Below are 20813 nucleotides of genomic sequence, written 5' to 3' on the forward strand. Positions count from 1 at the left end.
GAGATAATAGCACCTATCTCAAAGTGTTGGGAAAATGAGTTAATATTCATAAAGCATCAGACTGGTGCTTGACATAAAGTTCATGCTCAGAAAATTTTAGGGTGCAAAAGCAAATGGTCAGTCCTTAGCACTGGTTAAACTGTAAAAGACTGGATTATTTGCTTTCTGTGGCTATTTAGACAGTTCAACTCCTGCATTAACAATGATTAGATATCACCATGAAACACATTTATTCAGTTTCAGGTTCTACCAGAGCTGTAATTACAGAGTGGGATTTTATGAACCCAGACACACTAAATGTACACCTCCTGATTTCTCCTTCTGCTCTAAAATCCTTGACTTCAGGTTTCCTTGGGCCCTTATAAGATGACAAGTGATCCTTGATGGGCTAGGTTCTAGTCTCTGGGGAAGGAAAGCTCACACAGGAGGAGCTATGATCACAAGCACAAGCGCCCTGCTGCACTGTGGCGGGTGCTTATAAACAACCCCAGTCCCCACACCAGCACTTCACCCGGGCCAGCGTGGCCTGGCATGAAGGGCATAAGTGCTTAAAACCAGCTGTTACTAAGGCAATAACAAGCAGGCCAGAGAGGGTAAAATCTGTTCTTTATACACAAAGCCAGCTGGCAAGAGGCAGGTAAAAGGCAAGCCTGCCTTGGCAATCAGCTACTGTGGGTTAGACAAGTGGCTCTTTGTAATACGCCTATATTCTGACCTAGCTAACAATGCCTAAGTGTTGTCCAAAACTGGGTCGGTTCAAAGAAAGAAAAGAAAAAAAAGCTCCTCAAAAGTTGCTGTGCTGTGCTAAGTCCCTTCAGTCATGTCTGACTCTTTGCCACCTTATGAACTGAAGCCTGCCAGGCTCCTCTGTCCATGGGATTCTCTGGGCAAGAATACTGGAGGGGGCTGCCATGCCGTCCTCCAGGGGATCTTCCCAACCCAGGGATCAAACCCTAGTCTCTTACATCTCCTGTATTGTTGGGTGGGTTATTTACCACTAGTGCCACCTGGGAAGCCCCATTTAAAGGTAAGCAACTGCTAACAGCCTTCCCATGGCCTCACCCACGCTGGGCCTTCCTTGACTAGAATGAGGCTACAGCAAAGGGAGCAGGTGCTCACTAATGAGGCAAGGAACTCCACATACTCTTCGTGTGTTTGAGGTGACTTCCTTAAATCACAACAAAGTTCAGAGGCAGGGAGCTCCCTTCAGCCCTGAAGCAGCCTCAGTAACTACCAAGGACGGACATGGGCATCCATGCTTGCCTTGGCTCTGGAGATGCTGTGACCAGGCGGCTCCTCACCACCCTGCAGCTCCCCCTGTGATCTATTTGCTCCACCATATCCTATTAATTTCTATTTTATGTCTTCCCCTCTTTCCCCAAACCCCCATCACCAACAATCCCCCTTCACTCTCAGGCCACAATCTTGTGTTCAGCTGAAGAATCAAGTCACCAGACAGCCTCCTCTCACATCCACCTCAAAGTTCCAGCTTCCAGCCCTCAACCCACAGTTCACCTGACTTGGGCCCACCCCTCTACTTTCCTTCCTGGTGCAGTGGAGGACTGCCTTCTCCCCCCACCACCTCCCTACTTGTGCATCAGAGCTCACCACGACCCCCCTCCATGTGACTCCAGCCATCAGTGGCTCTTTTCTAGCATCTTCAAATTTTCTCCTTTGTATCACTGCCATCAGCACCATTTCATCTTAGTAAAAACAAATAGAAAAGCCCTTCTTTAACCCCATTTACTTCTCCGGCTACCACTCACTTCTCTGTTCACCTTTACAGTACAATTTCTTGTCCATGCTTCTCATCTCTACTTCTTCTCCTGATCTCCTTTGAAGCCATCAGGGATCCTGTCCCTCCCCATCTCCAGGGGAACCCGCCTGACACAGTGAGAGGGAGCTTCTAGACAACGTCTCCCTCACCAACCCAGTGACCAGTTCTCAGGACTCATCTTCCTCCCTTCTCTGCAGTGCTCCACACAGTTGATCTCTTCCTCTTTCTTAAAGCAAGTCCTTCACTTACTAGGCACATCATTCTCCTGGGTATCTTCCTATTTTAATGCCTGCTCCTTCTCAATCTTTTTAGCTGATTCCCTCTCATCTTCATAATGTCTAAATTGTGGAGTTTTTAAATGTCTTATTCCTCCTTCCTTCCCTCTTGTCCATCTACATTCACTCACCCCAAGGTGCTCTCATCAAGTTGTGGTTTTAAAAACCACCTATACACTGACAACCCCTAAATTTAGATCTCCATCCCAAACTTTCACCCAAACTGCAGTTTTTTATTTTTTAATGCAACTACCTACCTAAAGATAGGAAACCATAAACAAAACCAAAAGACAACCCACAGAATAGGAGAAAATATCTGTACATGATGCCATCAACAAAGGATTTAGTCTCCAAAATTTACAAACAGTTCATGTGGCTCACTATCAAAAAACGACTCAATCAAAAAATGTGCAGAAGACCTAGACAGACATTTCTCCAAAGACACACAGATGGCCAAGAGGCACGTGAAAAGATGCTCAACATCACTAATTACTAGGGAAATGTAAATCAAAAGTACAATTAGGTACTACGTCACACTGGTCAGACCGGCCACCATTAAAAAGTCATAACAAGTGCTGGAGAGGGTGTGGAGAAAAGTGACCCCTCACTACACTGGTGGTGGGAATGTAAACTGGTATACTACTATGGAAGATTCCTGAAAAACTAAAAATAGAGTTGCCATATGATCCTGTAATCCCACTACTAGTCATATATCTGGAGAAAACTGTAATTCAAAACATGCACCCCAGTGTTCACTGCAGCACTGTTTACAATAGCTAAGACCTGGAAGCAACCTAAACGTCCTTCAACAGATGAGCAGATAAAGAAGATGCGGTAGATATATACAATGGAATAAAAAAGAATGAAATAATGCCATGTGCAGCAACATGGACGGATGCAGAGACTATCAAGCCAAATACCAAATGATATCACTTATATGTGGAATCTACAATATGACACAAATGAATGACACAAATGTTTGTTCTATGCAACAGACAGACTCACAGTCACAGAGAACAGATCTGTGGTTGCGGAGGGGAAGGTGTGGGAGAGGGATGGATTAAGACTGTGGGATTAGTAGATGCAAACGATTATATATAGAATGGATAAACAACTGTAGAGCACAGAGAACATATATTCAATATCCTGTGATAAACCATAATGGAAAAGAACACGAAAAATAATGTATATATACATGTATGTATCACTGAATCACTTTGCTGTATGGTAGAAACTAACACAACATTGTAAATCGATGATACTTCCATAAATTAAAACAGAAACCATCCACATCTCCTGGTGCTTAGGAGACAAATTCCTGCCAGAAAGAGACTTGAAAAAATAACGACTGGTCCTCCCACAGAAAAAGGTGAGAGGCTAAAGTACTAACGTCAAAACCTCAGAAAGGCAAAACTGTCAGGGTTGAGGAGACAGAGACCCCTCTGTGCGATTACTCAGAAGCTTTGAAAGACCAGGCCTAAGAAGCATACCTGAGCTGGAAGTGAACTAAGTCTTTATACAACTACAATCCAGCCCCACCTAGCTCAATCTCTGTTATAGACTGAACTGTGTCCCCTCAAATTCACATGTTGGAGTCCTAACCCCCATTACCCTCAGAATGTGACATCATTTGGAGACAGGTTCTTTACAGAGGGAGTCAAATTAAAATGAGGTCATTAGGGTAGGCCTTATTCCAGTGTGATTGGTGTCCTTAGTGAAGAGGGAAGATTTGGAGTCAGATGTGTACACAGGAGACCACCATGTGAAGACGAAGGCAGAAATCAGGGTGATGCTTCCACACACCACGGAATACCACAGACTGTCAGCAAACCACCAGAAGCCAGAACGAGGCAGGGGAGAGAGTCTTCCTCACAGGCCTCAGAAACCTGCCCACACTCTGATCTCGTATTTCTCATCCTTAGAACCGCGAGACAATACCTTCCCATGTTCTATGCCACTGCCACTCAGTTTGTGGTATTTTACTACGGCAGCCCTAGGAAACTACTGGGACTCCTGACTTGATCATACCCTTGGACTAAGGGAAGGACCCATGTAGATTTCCTAATCACAGCACTGCTTTGGCTGGGAAGCAGAGTGATTGGCTACTGACAGTCTAGGAACACAGTGAGGACAGGGCACAGGAAATGCTTCCCTGAGGCCGCCCGGCAGTTATACCAGAAGGTGCAAGGGCAAGCCTCTTTCAAACCCGACCCTCCACTGTGGGCATCCAACTCCAAAAGCACAGCTAATTGTGTTGATCAATTATAAGCATTAATAAATAAATTATTTCAGGTTTCAAGAAGATTTGCTCCTGAGTTCTAAGAGCAAAGACTAAAGTCATCATCAGAGTAAGCATGCTAACCCACAAGCCCACATGGAGATTGGGGCTCTGAAAGGAAAATAAACAGGTGTTAAAAACACAACTTCTTATACACAGTCTTTCAAGTTTCCTTGTTAGTTCTTTACAATTCTACTTTCAAGTTTCTCAAACTTTGATTCAGTCTAGTTAATGTTAGGATATCACCTTCAGGAATATATGGTTTCAACTAAATCAACCAGTTTGTTAAAATAAGTCTATTGAAGACACTAATATAACAAAAGTCCAACTGTGAAAGGTGAGAGGTAGAACCTTATTTTAATAAAATGTAACATGATAAATTAATAAGACTTCAAGTTATGAGGCAGACTGCATCAACTAACAAGGACTTTCCTGTACTTGAGTTTAAGTAATTTTAACATACAGGTACTCCCTTGTTAGAAGTTTAACCTCTATTCTTTTTTTACAAATAAGTGAGAACCACACAGAATACATTTTTTTTTTTTTTACCTCTCCCAAAGAGAAATAGTGACGTGGAATCTGAGAATCAGGATAAATATTCTCTAGGTACCAAGAGAATGGTCTGCATTGGAGTTTGTGCCTTAGACCAAGTCTTGATGATATATCTCCATAATCTACCTTTGTAACACCTGGTAAAAGAAATAAGTCACTGAATTATTAATGTTCTGTCAGGTAATACATTTCTATTTATATATTGCATCTAACAAGCCAAACAGGAAAAGCAATATCATTTTGGTGACATACCACAAATCTACCTCCCAAGGTATAAAACAAGAAAATAATGTGTTTTCCAAAGAAAAATTAAATTCATATGAGACCAGTTTACATGCCAATACATACAAATGTAAGTTACATGGGATCACAAAACTTTAATATCTGCTAAGGCAAAAACAAAGATCAATTTTGCCCAAATATGAAACAGATGTTAAACAGAGCAATTGTTTCCAGTCAGGTATTTCTCACACAGGCTCCCTATATTGTGCAACCACCCCCTACCCCAACCCCAGACAGTCTTGTGGTGACTGAAGAGTATAGAATCATAATGTCAGGCAGATTTAAAGTTGATGGAACAGCTGTTGCCACAAAACTCTGAAAAACAGAGAAAAGCTCCTGGAGGCATGATACAGGGCTTTGCATTGGCCTTGAAATACTTGACCATTTCATGTAAATGTTGAATGTTGCAGTTAGGTGTTAAAAAAAAAAAAAAAAACACATGGAAAGTACCTGGGCTAAATCAGTAATTTCTGCAATACTGGATCATGTATTATTATTGTTCCCTCGTGCGTGCTATGTCACTTCAATTGTGTCTGACTGACTGTGACCCTATGGACTGTAGCCCACCATATTCCTCTGTTCATGGGATTCTCCAAGCAAGAAGACTGGAATGGGTAGCCGTTCCCTTCTCCAGGGGATCTTCCTGATGCAGGGATCGAACCTGTGTTTCTTGTGTCTCCTGTGATGTAAATATTATACCAGGCTTTTGCTAAGCACTTTCTATACCATATGTAATTTCATTTATTCTTTACAACAACTCTGCTCAAAGCTTCTTTTCCAGTCCTTCTTACCTCTCCTCAGAATGCATTAGGATCAGGCCAAGAAAGTTTGTCTTGTGTTTCTAATGCAAAATAATGCTAACCTGGAGAAATTATATAGAAGAAATTCTTGAATTCATCCATCCATACTTCTGCAAGTCGTCTGTTATTTTTATTGATAATCTGCCCCGTGCCTCCTGGAAACGTGTAGGGTGTAGCTTTCCGAAACACATGTCCAACATGTGAGCAAGTAACAATCTCCAAAGTTCCTCCACACTGCCAAATCTGGAAACAGCCGCAAAGAAGACCCGTTTTAAACACTGACAGTTAAAAAAAAAATCGTTCACATCTACTGAATTTCATGGCTGGAATTTCACAGAATCAAGGGTGTATGTACAGTGGAGCTCCTGCTACATGGTCCCAGAGTCAGTGCTTCCTCAATTTCTGGTTCTGATCAAACCAGAAGTTGAAGGTTAAATTCAGAAAAGACCTGAGGTCCAGAGCAGTGTTTTCTTCTAACTGCAGTCCATCAATCCTAATAGGGTCATAAAATTCAAATTTGATGAATTGCAACCAGCACTTAGTAACAAGGACATACTGTTTGATGAAATGTTTACATTATGGGTTGTGTGTATAATGTATTTATTAATATGGTTCATGGTCAAAAAACTTTTGACCATGGAGTGGTCAGCCAGGGCCCTATCTGTTCGTCCTTCTCCAAACCTGTGTCACAACCTATACATTAAGCAGAATCTAGGACTCTCAACTTGTGGATTACTCATGAATTACTCAGTGGCCAGTGAGAGCACAGTCTAGTGTCCTTGTGAGCATAAAAACAAAAAGAGGGGTAAAAGAAAGATCATTAAGTATGGTTTTATATCCTTAATCAATTATCCTTCTACTCCTTTCAAAATACATTTCCCTGTAAGTTAAAAGTCTATTTAACTGTAGACTATTTTCAATTACATTGCTTTTTGAAAAGTCTTGACTTTGTTAAATAGTGTGCCCACTTTAACGTTTTCCCAGGATCATAAAGTGATACAGCCAAATAGGATCTCCAAGATGCTCTGGAGTCCAAACCTCTCCTCTTATAAAGACCAAAGTGATCCACCAGGAATGCAGTGAGCTAGCAGGGCTAGACTTCTGTGCAGTTCACTATGGTTTCCAAGAAGCCATGTGTCTAAAGTTCATTATTTTCAGAAATATACATCATTCTAAAAATAAGTTGATTTTTGTGAACATGAAATGCATAAGACTTAAGGCTGACTGGGTTAAATTAATTTAGAATAATTTAAGAATTCTTTTGCCTTTTTCTTTTTATTGAAAAACAGAAAGCTGGTAAAGTGGCCAGGTTTAAATAAGAGAGAACAATTCTCAAACCAGAAGGACACAGCATATTAAAGAAGGTAAAATCATGTTTCTGGCAGTTAAGGAACAAAGTAGCATTTACGAACTACATGTTATTTTTATTTACTTTTAGAGTTTGAATTACCTCCTTGAAAGTAAAGACAACTGGGGAATCCTATGTAAATTTTACAGGTGAGCTACTAATAGAACTGAATTATTTGCTTAAAATTTTAGAAAGATACTTTAATAGTATCAACAAACTTTTTATGGGCTGAAGGCTGTGAAGTCTGATTAAACTCATATTAAATTCACTTTTTATTTTTTCTTTAGAAAGAACACGAATATTCAAAGCATATTCATATTTGAGGTTATACAGGTTACTTTTTTCAAAGGTAACTTACCCTAAAGGAAATTTCTAGGTTTTCTCCTCCCCAAATATCCATTCCAGCATCATATGTTCCAATTTCCTGAAAGTAATCTCTGTCTATTGAAAAAAGGCCTCCTGCCATTGTAGGTGTTCTGAAATTCAATCATAACACTATACTGTTAATTGCAACAATTTAAAGTTTACTATCAGTTTTTGCTTTTAAAAGTAGTTTTATAACTGTTGATAACTTTGGAATAAATGCTGATTCTCACACTCTTCAGAAACTTTCACAGGCCCCAAGGGCTTTGTTTTCACGCTGAGTTATTTGGTTTCCAGATATGACCTGCACCCCAGTCACGCTGTCACAGCTCCTCCTGGACACCCTTCCTTGCCTGGTCCCAAGGGCTCTTACTGTCTTCAGTACCATTCCTGATCCTCAGGTCCTGACTGAGCTTCCACCTGAAACTCCTTAAGTTGAAGCTATTTCTTGTAATCTTCTTCATCTAACTGTCATGCACTCCAGAGTTTCGAGCAACTAAAAATGCAGTTGACCATGTTAACCAAACGGACTCACATCAGCAGCTCTAGCACACCAGGTTTTAAAGGGTGGCAAACACTGCAAAGATGTATGATTAAACAGGATGAAAACAATGCAGCTCTTTTCCTGAACTTTAAGGAAGGAGATGAAGTACAGAATAAATCAATATATCCCTCCTAAGGGGATCATCATCCTGACCAAGTACAGTAAATTCTCTGCCACAAAACATGGCTCAGGTATGCAGAGTGAGTGGGAACAGGTTGAACTAAGCATAGAAATGACAACAAAGGAGGATTTAAATAAATGAATACCAAGTACTGGTTTACTTGAAGAATGAGTATGGGAGAAAAATGGGTTCCAACTAGGGAGAATGTAATTAAATTCTAGGAACAGAGGACACATGTAGATAATAGTTTAGGATGAACTGGCCACCTACATAACCCTAAAACATCCTCATTCCATGCACTGGTGAGGGAGGTAGCATTTGCTTTTACAGAAGAAATAGTTGTTTCCACCAAGAAGTTAGGCCTTACTTTGATTTTAGAAGACAAAAAAGAATGAGAAAGCCTAATATCTTAGGAGTCAAAGGAAATAGGCTGACACCCAGCATTATCCTTCAGTGCAGGGGTTTCCTCCCCTAGGTTTGGCATCTAATTTTCCTAGAACTGTTATACATGTAAAACAGGCATTTATACAGACATCCCCGCCTACCGCCCCACCCCCCAGTTTAGGGAAGACTCCTAGCTTTTATCAGATTTTTCTGATAAAAAAGAAGTCTATCATCCATGAAATGTTTAGCAACCCTTGGTTTAGATGCTGATTTGAACTGTCAGCCAAAGAGTGAAAAAGTCCCTTTACTGGGAAAGTAGGAGAGGACTTGGGCTGGCTAGGGACAAAGAGCATAGAACTAGTGAAAGCTTTCTCCAGCTGTCAGAACTGGACTCAATTCAAAGGCAGACAGATCTGGGGAGCCTAGGAGAGGAGAAGGCTAAAAAGCAAGTCTCAATTACTACAGAAGCAACAGGCTGATGCAATTAGAATAAATCCTAGGATGGCTCAGAAGGCTCAAGGTCTCTCTCTAAAGGTCCTCAATAGCATGAAGCTTTTTATCCCTTTCTGAGGGGGAAAAAAAAAAAATCTATATAGGACCAAATACAGAACAAAAGAAAAAGCAGAAATGTATTAATGGATATCCCTTTTATACTTTTGTCAATTCTAGTTATTTTTGTACTTGAAACAAGTTTTTTTTAACCTTGTAGGATGGTAGATGTCTGAATTTAAAGTCTTACATTTTATTACCCAGTTTTAGGCAATACTTTCACATCTTGGCACTTACAATTACTGAAGGGATGGTTTAAGTTAAATATTATCCTTAGTGACTGAATTAAAGCATAAATTACAGATTTACAAACTGCTGTTCATGTAGGAATGAAAGAACATATGCATGTCACTATCATTTCTCATAGGCACTAGATTTATAGAAATGAAAAATTTGAACTTATTTTTTACTTAAAAAAGAAACCCGTCTTTGAAATAATGACATTATTTCAAATAAATAATGATATTACTTCAAATAAATGAAAAATGGCTCTTAACTTCACATATGGTGAACAAATCCTTCATGCCTTTCAAAGTACATTTAAAATCCTTCTAACGTGATTCCCGAAGCTTCACAATCCCCCGCCAGTAACATTTTGGGGAAAATGTTTGATGAATCAATTACCTCACAGGAAGAGTCCGATCACCTTTCCTTCTGTCCATTTCTCTTTGGGGAACAGGATACCAGCGAAAGTTGAGCTTCCAGTTGAACCCGCCATAGGTCATGTCAGAACCTGCCATGTACTCGAAAGTGTCATCACTGATCACATCTATGATGGGACAGACCACTGTCTTCCTGGAATCATAAAAGCAGATGAAAAATCTTTGAAAACTTTCCTTTTTGAGGTCTATCATAACAACTACATAACAAGTATATACTAAGTGTTTTTAAAATAAAAATGCATTCTATAATGTTAAGGACAATGGTGAAAAAAATCCCCCACTCTATCCTACCAAGCTAGCATCATTTATCCTATTTATTTATAACCCATCGAAAATAACCTTCCACCCCTTTTCCATTCGGACTTTTTACATTTTTTGCCACATGAAAAGTACTTCAAATATTTCTACAGTATTAAAAAATAACACTTTTAATGACTACATATTTAACAGTTTTAAGCTAATAACTTTCTTAAAAAATAGACTTTTGGACATTTGTGTTTCTTATAGATTTTTGCTATTAAGAAACTAAGGGGTCATGTTCATATATATTTTTTCACTTTTGCTTGAGGAGTAAACTTCTAAATAATTTTTTGTGGCACTGCTTACTACTACTTTCCAAAAGTGTTTTATGTATATGTATATACAGCTTCCTTATAATGCCATCAACTTTGGATGCTATTTTCTTGCAACTGTGTAATTATAATAATGTTAAACAGTATCTCTAGGTTTAAAAAAGTTTATTTTTCTAATTATTAGAATGAGTTCTTTTTATTGCAGTTTGTATTTCTTCATATAAATTGTCTGATCATACACACTAAAATATTTTTCCTTTTGGTTACTGCGATTTTTATGAACCTGAAAAACCACACATGACCACAGCTCCTTCTAAGGAACACTGCCCCTCTCAGAGCCATTGGGAGCCACATTTTAGAGTATCCTCCCCATCTGACTGGTGTCTTATTTAAGAAATCTTTCCTTACTCCAAAATCATATTCTCCTATATTATCTTCAAAATGAATTGTATTTTTGCCTTTCACATTTGTCTTTAGTCTTCATGAAACTGATTTTGGGTTTTCATGCAGCAAGTATCCAACTTCGTTTATTTTCCTTACGGGCAACCAACGGTCCTAGTGGTACTCATCTCACAGTCTGCTGTATCATAAGGGCCAGCTCTGTCACAAGTCAAGTTTTCACATAAATATGGACTGGCTCTGTTTCACTAGTCTAATCCCTGCATCAATACATCACTGCCACAATTAAACAGCTTTAAAGTAAGTCCTGATATCTAGTAGGACAGGCCCAGTTGTACTTGACTCTTCTTTTTCATGGGTATTTTAGCTGTTTTTTTAAAAAACATGTATTTCCATATAAATGTCAGCATCAGCCAGTTTCTCCAAGAAAATTCTGCTGAGATTTCAATTAAAAACACACTGAATTTATAGATCAATGTGGGGAGAAATGACATTTTTATATTGACTTTTCTATCCATTAATATTATCCTTCTCTCTGCTCAGATTATTTTCCAGTGAATTTCAACAATTTTCAATTTCATGCATCATTTGTTAAACATATTCCTAATCACAGCCTATGATTTCCATTGCTATTATAAATGGTATCATTTCTTTTCTTCTTTTTACATTGTATTTCCTAACTATTCCTGCTGCTATGGAGAAAGCAACCGACTTTTCTGTGGTAATTTTATATTTGGCAACACTGCTAAATTCTTTTTATCTCTACTACTTTGTGTATAGATTACTTTTCTTTGCAAAAAACACATCATTTGCAATTGATAGCACTCATTTTTTTTCCTTTCCAATTCTTACACCTTTTATTTAATTCTTGTATTACTGCAAAATCTAAGGCTTCTAATAATACTGAGTAATGCAAATAATTCAGGGCATCCTTATCTTGTGCAAAACACTTTCAACATTTCTCTGTTATGTTTGCCAGTTAACATGTGTGTGTTTAGCTATTCTTTCTAAAATTTGTAAATTTCCATTCTGTAATAGTTTACTAAGTATTTTAAATCACAAATCAATGTTCATTTTAATCATAAATGAACATTTTTTTCCCCTGTATCTACTAAAGTGATTATAGAGTTTTAATGACAGGGTTTTAATCACAGTTTCAGAAATACGTTATCATCTACTTTGTGAACTGGTTTTGTAATATTAAACTAAACCAAGTAGTAATGATGTGTTATATATACATATATACTGATATGTTATCAGTGGTCCCCACTTTTTTGGCACCAGAGACTGGTTTCATGGAAGATAATTTTTCCATGAAACTGGAGTGGGGGCAGTGTGGGTTTGGGATGATTCAAATGCTTTACATTCACTGTGCATTTTATTTCTATTCTTATTACATCAGCTCCACCTCTGATCATCAGGCATTAGGTCCTGGAAGTTGGGGACCCCTGTGTTTTTATATATGTTGATATGATATTAATAAATCCCAGTTGGATTCAGTTTGCTGGTGGTGTGAGATTTTCGTATTAAGCTTCACCAGTGGGTTTGAATAATTTTCCATGTACTTCTTTTCTGATTTATTTTATCAAGTTATACTAGTCACAAAAAACACTTTGAACTGGTATCCCCTTTTTCTGTATCCTGCTTACAAATTCTTAGGAGAGATCTGTCTTCCCTCCTTCACCCCATATCAAGGTTCAAACAGCCAGATTGCCTTTGGTGTGATAGAATTCATTTCTCATTCTAACCCAGAAGTACAGACAACAGAAGCCTAGCTTTATGCAGATATTTGCTATTTGTCTTCACACTCTAGGCAGAGCCCTAGCCTTGGCTCCTATCCTCCCATCTGTTTGTCTTTTAAGGTAGAAGATCCACATCCCCTAAGTTCAGCAGGAAACCCTACAAGTGAAAGCTGGCTTTAGTGTCTGGACTACTTACTTGTATGTACTTCGTTCTGAGAGCTGCAACATTTCTTACTTTAGTGCCAACTTGGTGATGCACTTAAAACTGTGTTTTGTATTTATCCAGAATTTAGCTTTATCAGTTGGAAAAGTTGTTCAGGATACCTCATCTACCATACGGCCCAACTGGAAGTTGTGTTTGTTATTTCAGGCAATTTCCCTTTCATATTTCTGTCATCACTTCACACTGCTTTCTCCAAGGGTCTAGGCTCCTGCTTCATAAAGGTTACAGACTGTCTTTACACAAGAAAACACTTCCTGAATCAGTCATTTGTTACATACAGAAAACAATTTACAGATATCCTATGTCTTTTTCAGGCAGTGTTCTCCTTCCTAAAGCTACTGTATCTTCTCATTGCCCAGGCAATTCATCTTTGAAAGGGGAAGAGATGTAGGTCCAGCATTTGCTTACAAACAGAATAGATGCAATGACAAGCTCCCACTAAGCTCAACTTGGGGCCTTCCCAGGTGGCGCTAGTATTAAAGAACCCGCCTGCCAGTGCAGGAAACATAAGAGACTCGGGTTCAACCCCTGGGTTGGGAAGGTCCCCTGGAGGAGGGCATAGCAACCCACTCCAGTATTCTTGCCCGGAGAATCCCATGGACAGAAGAGCCCGACAGACCATGGGATCATAAACAGTCGGACACGACTGAAGCAACTTAGCATACACGCATGCTCAACTTGACTAATAATAGTTTACACCCTGCTGAAATCTAAATCTTAATGTTAAGTTGACACAGCCAGCCTCTGGTTCAAACTGCAATGGCAAGCAGAAATGCAACAAACCTAGGTCCTGCAGAATGAAGTTAGGTTTTTTCCTGATATCTAGGAACTAAAGCCAGAGCCCAGCAGTAGACAATTCTTTGACAACTGCATCATGAAAGACTACAACCATGAGCTTGCACTGCTCCCAATGTTCCACCTGTACTAGCCAACATTACAGTGCTTATTTTCATATACAATCAAGCATTTTAGAGGCAACGTGTATCTCCTCACCCCCTTTAACTCTGTGCTACAGGCTGAGAGATACAGCCTCAGTAAAGATGCAGACAGAGAGCAGATGACCTGCCCGCACCCTCGTGTCAGCCTTAGAGAGCAGGGACGAGTACAGGGCTTTTTATCCTACCGCCCCTGAGATAAGTGTCTATATGTTCTACTCCTGTTCAGTGAAGAGAGCAGACAATAAACATCCTAACAACATGTTTCCTAACCCATCCTCACTAACAAGACAGTCTGCAAACAGTGCTTCCAAGCTTTAGAATGTGGTCTTCACATTTAGTCTAGAGCACTCTTCATGGGGCTTCTCAGGTGGCTCAGTAGTAAACAATCCGCCTGCCAATGCAGGAGATGTGGGTTCGATCCCTGGGTTGGGAAGATCCCTTGGAGAAGGAAATGGGAAAGAGTACTGGAAAGACTCTTTGGTACCATTCCAGTACTCTTGCCAGGAAAATCCCATGCATAGAGGAGCCTGGTGGGCTACAGTCCATGGGGTCATGAGAGTTGGACACGATCAGGAACTGAGCACACTCACTTTTCAAAGGCATTTAAAAGGAAAACTCAGATGAAAATATTTTTATATTTATTTAAAAACAGAATTTTGCAACTTACCATAGTTTAACACAAAGGCAATGAAAATAATTTATAAATCCCATAAAATTACCTGTCATGTTTGATCCTGGCTAAGAGAGGCTCCAGCCACCCCACTGTGCACTCACAGTGCGCGTCTAAAAAGGTGATCACTTGGCCTTTAGACACAGCAGCACCTTTTAACCTAGCTCTGATCAATCCAGAACGCTGCTCCATTCGAATGACGTGAACGGGTACTTTTAATTTTTTCACGTAACTCTCTAGAGGTCTTTTTAAAAAGTCTGAAAAGGAATAAAACAATAAGAAAATAACATGAAAAACCTGTGAGCTGGCATTGCCCAGGTGGAAAGCAACTTTGGATTGCAGTATTCATTCAACATGTATTTACTAAGCACTGTAGGTGAGGCTCCCTGACTCACAAACCCAGTTCACCCAGGAAGGCTTTTTATTTCCTGAGAGAATGTCCCAGAACTGCCTCTCCTTTGTTACGCGAGGAATTAGGGGAGAGCCTCTGGGGTCAGGCTCAGTCAAAGGCATGTTACCACATTTCTTGAAGGAGCTTTCTGTCAGGCTCAATTCTTTTTTTTAAATCACGCTTAAGGAACAGGAACAGAAAGAAGGTGGTTTAAGAGAATTAAACCCAGACCGCAATAGAGGGAAGGAACGAATACACAATAGCTGTTAAGAGTTCAGAAAACTGTGGTTTCTTCAAAGACAGGAGTGAATTGTCTTACAGACTGTCACAGTCTCTGACTATGCAGTTCTTCTTGCAGGAGGTGGGGAGTGAGGTCAAGCTAGAATGCTGGGCAGTAGCTGCAAGACCAAACAGAAACCTTAACAGACCGTTTGGTCCAAGTAAAAGAGCTTTCAAGAGTGAATGGCACTGAAAAGAAAAAGAAAATCAGCAGCTATCCTGGAGAGTTGAGAGAGAGGCTGTGCCCTTAAGTCAAGGATTTCCTGCCTCCAGAGTACATAACTGACTTTAAACAGCAGACAAGGGGGACTTCCCTGGTGGTCCAGTGGCTGAGACTTTGGACTCCCAATGCAGGGGGCTCAGGTTCAATCTCTGGTCAGGGAACTAGATCCCACAAGCTGCGACTAAGGATCCTGCGTGCTGTAAGGAAGACTGAAGATCCCATGTGCAATAACTATAAGCCAGTGCAGCCAAATAAATAAATTTAAAAAAGAAAAAAGCAGAAAAGTCTCCACTTCCTCAAGGCAGAGAAAAGAAGTTGCAGATCAGGTTAGTTTCTGGTAGTTATGCCAGAGAAGCAATGGATGGTGGGCAAATGTCTTTCCAACTTGTCCCCATACAAGAAGTATAAGGACAATCCCTCCAGGGAAGGAAAATCTTGACATGGAGCTACCAGGATGCCTATGACTACCTCTGACCCTTGGGATCTCCATAAGGGTGGCTGGGTATATTAAGGGGATAAATTCTAAATTTGGGAACCAAAAGGGCTTCCTACATATTGGAGAGGGAAAGACAAATAGGAGTGAAATAGTTCTTGCTCACTGGAAGTGGTAAGACCTGACTGTCAATAATGGAATAATCAGGGCTATGAAAACAGAGAAAGAGAAAAAAGGCCTCATGTCCACTATACCAGAACACCGATCATTTCCATGTCTGCTAACACATTTTCTGAAATATCTGAGCTAAAAAGAGTATCTGAAAAATATGGGGAGAACTCCTACCTGATAACCATGATTCTATGAACCAGAAAGCTATAATTTGATTCTGAGTAAAAAGGTGACGGTGATGCCAATCCCAATGAAAAGTACCATTTTACCCTTTTATGTCTGTTTAGTATAATGCCAGGCTCTTTACAGACTTTATTTCATTTAATCCTCATAATGACCCTGTGAGATGTTATTAAACCTATTTTAGACATGAAATTCTAAGACTTAGAATATTAAATGAACTGATCAAGATGACACAGTTTATTAAGGAGTAGATCCAACAGTCCAATCAGGTCTGCCTGACTTCAAAGCCCATCTTTTCACCCACAGCAAGAAATCCTACAAGGAAACAACCAAGGGAAAAATTCAGGACTGTGGAATTGCTTGACCTGATCCACAGTTAAACTGCTTTATGTTCAGAGTTTGATGAATCTCATGTGATGAGTTATGAGTTATATTCTAGTACCTTAGACCAGTCAAGTGCAACTGTGTCACAACGCATCTCCCAGTAAGTCTTCCTTCCAGAATAAGTTTGAAGCGCATCTTAAGAATTAGAGCAATCTAATCCCTAAGTCCTGTTATCTTTGAAAGTTACGATACTCTGTCCTGTCAATAATTAAAATGAAAAATGCATGGTCTGGTAGCTCAAAAAAGTTGCTATTCAACAACTTTTCTTGGCATTTTATTTGACATCTTTGTGGCTCTCATGCAATATGGCTACAAACTAGGTGTCTTCCTAAGAGCTGACAGAAAATTAGGTGCTCAGGACTAGGTGGGGGATTAGGAACTATTTATTCAAAACTCGTTTTATGAAAATGAAGCCATGGGGGTTAATTGATTATGATTAGAAGATACAACGTCATCTAAAAATAAGGGAGAATCTTATTTATTAGATATCTTTACAGCTATTAGTCTATACATGGATCCCAAGGCATCTCTACCTCAGGCAGTGCGAGGCTGGCAGAGTAAAGGTCAGGGAAAATTTCACTGCTGCCAGCAACAACTGAGAAATCTTAGAACTCGAAAGAGCAAGGAATTTAGAGTGTAATATTAATAAACCTGACTCCTAATCCCTACTTAAATAAGAACCTGTTTCCTTTTGTGTAAAATAAGAAAAACAATAGTCATGTCAGATTAAGAACATTGTATCAATTCTAAGTCTTAAGATACCCTTCTGAGATGACAACTGCATAACTTTGAACATGAACTAGGGATTCATCCAGATTCTGTCTTTATTTCAGACCCTGTAACAGTAAAGTTATCACAGACACGAAGTACATAGCAGCTAAGAGGTCAACCCCTAGGTTTATGGTTAAGTCTCATTTTGCTTTAACAATAAAATAGGGATAATTATAGCACCTACTTCATACTTAATAAATGGAGCTACTGATGTCTCAGCAGGTTAACTGTGAAATCCAGTACTCTGAGGCCATGAGCAGACTACACATGCTACACAAGCTAGTTCGGAACTCTATGCAGACAAGGAGGAAAACACAAGGATTAACTGACTGGGGATTACTCTTTCCTTCATTCACTGAATATATTCTGGACTGCTTACTATGTAACAGGCACTGTGGACCCTGGGGAGAAAATGGTGAGCAAACAGTCCTTCCTGATGGAGTTATAGTGCCTGCCTGGGGGTTTGGGGGTGGAGGTGGGTGTAAAATGGTAAAGCTCTGGGGGGTGCTGTGGAGTACAGAGTGTTCTGAGAGGTGTTCAGTGGGACATGACCTGGTCTTGGGAGGTCAAGGAAGGCCTCTCTAAATGTAACTTGACTCTGATGAAACATCTGAGCTGAACTGTGGGGATAGGATGGGCAGGGAATTACAAGATGACACTGGAGATGCAGGCAAAGACCAGGACATGCAGGCCTTAGAGGAAAGCTGTTTGCTTGTTTTTAACTGAAGTATAGTTGCAGGCCTCAGATAAATGATTTTTTTTTTTTAAGTATAGTTGATTTACAATGTTTTCAGGTGTACAGCAATGTGATTCAGTTACATACAGGTTGTTTTTCAGATTTTTTTCAATTGTAGGTTACTATAGGAAACTGATATAGTTCCCTGTGTTATATAGTAGGTCTTTGTTTCAAGGAAAGGTTTTCATCAGAGAAGGGATGTGGTCTGGTCCGAATGTTTAAAAGCTTCCTTCAGGAAGACAGTGTTTATGGGGAGACTAGTCTATTTCATCAGTCGGGTGAGAAATAATGGTGCCTTGGCTGGGCCTCATGAGTAGGAAGGGGCAGACTTAGAGAGCTGGCTCTGGTTCCTGGGCCCATAGTTACCACCTAAACAAGAAGGTCAGACCATTCTCAGTCTGGGCAGCAAGACTATAGCTATGACCACAACAGCACAACGCCCAGTGGTTCCCAAATATCAGAAGTGGTGATCAGAATACCTGAGGCTTTCCAGGCAAGAAGATACAGAAGAACCAAGTTCTTTGTGAGAGCTGTGTGGTGACACTTGGAGACCTGCTTAGTGACTAAGAGCCCGACGGAGCAGGGAGGCAGACACCTGCCCACACGTTTCCAATTACAGGTTTACACAGGCCATGGTGATTCAGAAGGGCCTACATGAGGGAGGAAAAAATAACTGGGATACGTGACTTTCTTTGCCACTTCATGTTGTGGACACATGGATCTTTCTGATCAGGCCTCATCCCACAAAAACTTACTATTTCACACAGCCTTCTCAGGCCTGCAACAAAATGATGGCGAAAACAGGGGGAAATATAAAAACAAATCATTTCATCTGAGGAAAAATATCTCTCCTTGAGGAACATTTAATTTCACAAGTTTCAACATGTAAGTCAGTCACTCAGAGGACAGAGACGTTTTTATATATCGCTGCTAAACTAACTTTGGCTAATTTTCTAAAAGAGGGATTAATTAATTCCTGGCTAACAATTATTCAGGTGAAATTTATATGTCTACTGTCAACAGTAATTATTTAAGTGTGGTATTCTTAGTTTATAACAGCTCTCATCCATTTTGACATTAATTATAGTAGATATTATTATTAAATGTTTTATGCAATTATAAACTATCTCCTTGATTAGAATAAGGAAGCTACAAGGCCCTTGAGACAGCAAGGCTGTAACTTATTTAGTTTTACTTCTACAATCTGGCAAAGGAAGAAGATTTAAATTGTTATCAATGTGCAAATTAATCCTAATAGTTAAGACAGGAAGTAATTAAATTTCATCATGCTTAAATGTATATGTTTAGTGTGGGCACAGGAAGGAGAAGGTATAATACTTGACTAAACTATCTTAGCATATGCAATGAGAGATTAGGCAAGAAAGGTGAAGATAACAACAAAAAAAGGTTGAAAAGATGAGTCATGAAGTTTCAAGCTGCTTAAGGAAGGAAGAGCCATTTTCTGTAGTTCCCTCCAAATTTTTCTCATGTGAGTATAGGAATATTGGGGAAAGCACATGACACCAATGATCCTAAACAGCTGTGCTGTGAAAAACAAAAAGGCCCGTGAAAAATTCTGAGATTCGTGGAAGAATGTCTGGGCCAGAGCCATTGCAGAGACTCATCATGAGATCAGAGACATACGATACACCACCCCCCACAAGTCCCTTCATCACCCTTTTGTGCACCCCTTTATGGACCACGCCTGACCTTGGGAATGGAGAACATGGCAAGACCCAGAAAGAACCTGGAGAACTTGGACTCGCCCAGCTGAGGCTCTGCTCTGCTGGCAGGGACGATTCCCACTGTCCATGCACTAAATCTCTCTTCATGGCTCTCAATCAGAGCCAGTCTTTCTCCACTGACTCCAGGCTGAGCTCCCCACAGAGAAAATCCTGACAAAATTAAGTGTTTTTTTTTTCTCCCCCACTGTTTTGCATAAATTTTTACACAGTTATCTCTTTTTAAAACAAGATTAAGATGTGATACAACTAAATGCTAATTAAAGTAATATTTTAAGTTTCACAAGGGTATAAATTGTTTGTATATGTGAATGAGTCCAAATGTCATAAATAACTTTTAGGATAAATTAGAAGCTTGTATAAAATTATTAGGTTAAACTGATAGCAACTATCATTGATGGCAGCTAGTTTTATAAGCACTAATGACAAAACATGTGGATTATTGGCATTAAAATGTAAAATTTACCTCTTTCACTGGCATCATCTACTAGAACAATTTCTTCTAGCATGTGCCTTGGTGAGCGATTAATGACGCTATGGACAGTTCGCAGAAGTGTGCTCCAAGCCTCATTGTGGAAAACAATCACCACACTGGTTGTAGGAAGGTTATCTGGATACACCTTTGTTTTACACCTGGAAACAAAGCAAATGTCTTTGTAAAACTGTTAAGACAGCAAAATCCAGTAACCCAGACTAAGAGGGGTGACAGAGGAATAAAGGCAGTTGGCTCTAGTGGTGCAACTCTCAGTAACTTCTCATTTATTTAAGTTTTGGTTAATGTTGCATTTAATAAAACAGTACCTAAAGTTATATATGCTTAGACTAAAACCATTTTAAAGATGTTAATCATATTCTTAAAATCAGGCACCTCTCCTGATATGTCTTCTGTTGATTCCTTTTAATGGAGAATGTACTAAGGCCGTATCATTAATCCCAAAGAGAACAGGTCTCAAGAACCCCATTAGACAAAGTCAGAACCGCTACAGGCTTAGTTATTATAGTTGAATAATCTAAGCAAAAG

General features: G+C 39.6%; 1 protein-coding gene across 3 annotated transcripts in view; it reads right to left on the reverse strand.

The window, feature by feature from the left end:
* The window catches only part of GALNT1 (polypeptide N-acetylgalactosaminyltransferase 1), a 123911-nt gene that overhangs the window by 12653 nt on the left and 90445 nt on the right, over positions 1–20813 (reverse strand). For all 3 annotated transcript variants that reach the window (XM_070778747.1, XM_070778746.1, XM_070778745.1), the window contains 6 exons: positions 20259–20425; positions 14529–14736; positions 9898–10068; positions 7671–7788; positions 6027–6207; positions 4880–5019 (listed from right to left, as the gene is read on the reverse strand). In XM_070778747.1, coding sequence (XP_070634848.1) covers positions 4880–5019; positions 6027–6207; positions 7671–7788; positions 9898–10068; positions 14529–14736; positions 20259–20425 — 985 coding nt within the window. The remainder of the gene's footprint in view (positions 1–4879; positions 5020–6026; positions 6208–7670; positions 7789–9897; positions 10069–14528; positions 14737–20258; positions 20426–20813) is intronic.

Source organism: Bos indicus, chromosome 24, assembly GCF_029378745.1.
Source record: "Bos indicus isolate NIAB-ARS_2022 breed Sahiwal x Tharparkar chromosome 24, NIAB-ARS_B.indTharparkar_mat_pri_1.0, whole genome shotgun sequence".
Taxonomy (NCBI): Eukaryota; Metazoa; Chordata; class Mammalia; order Artiodactyla; family Bovidae; genus Bos; species Bos indicus.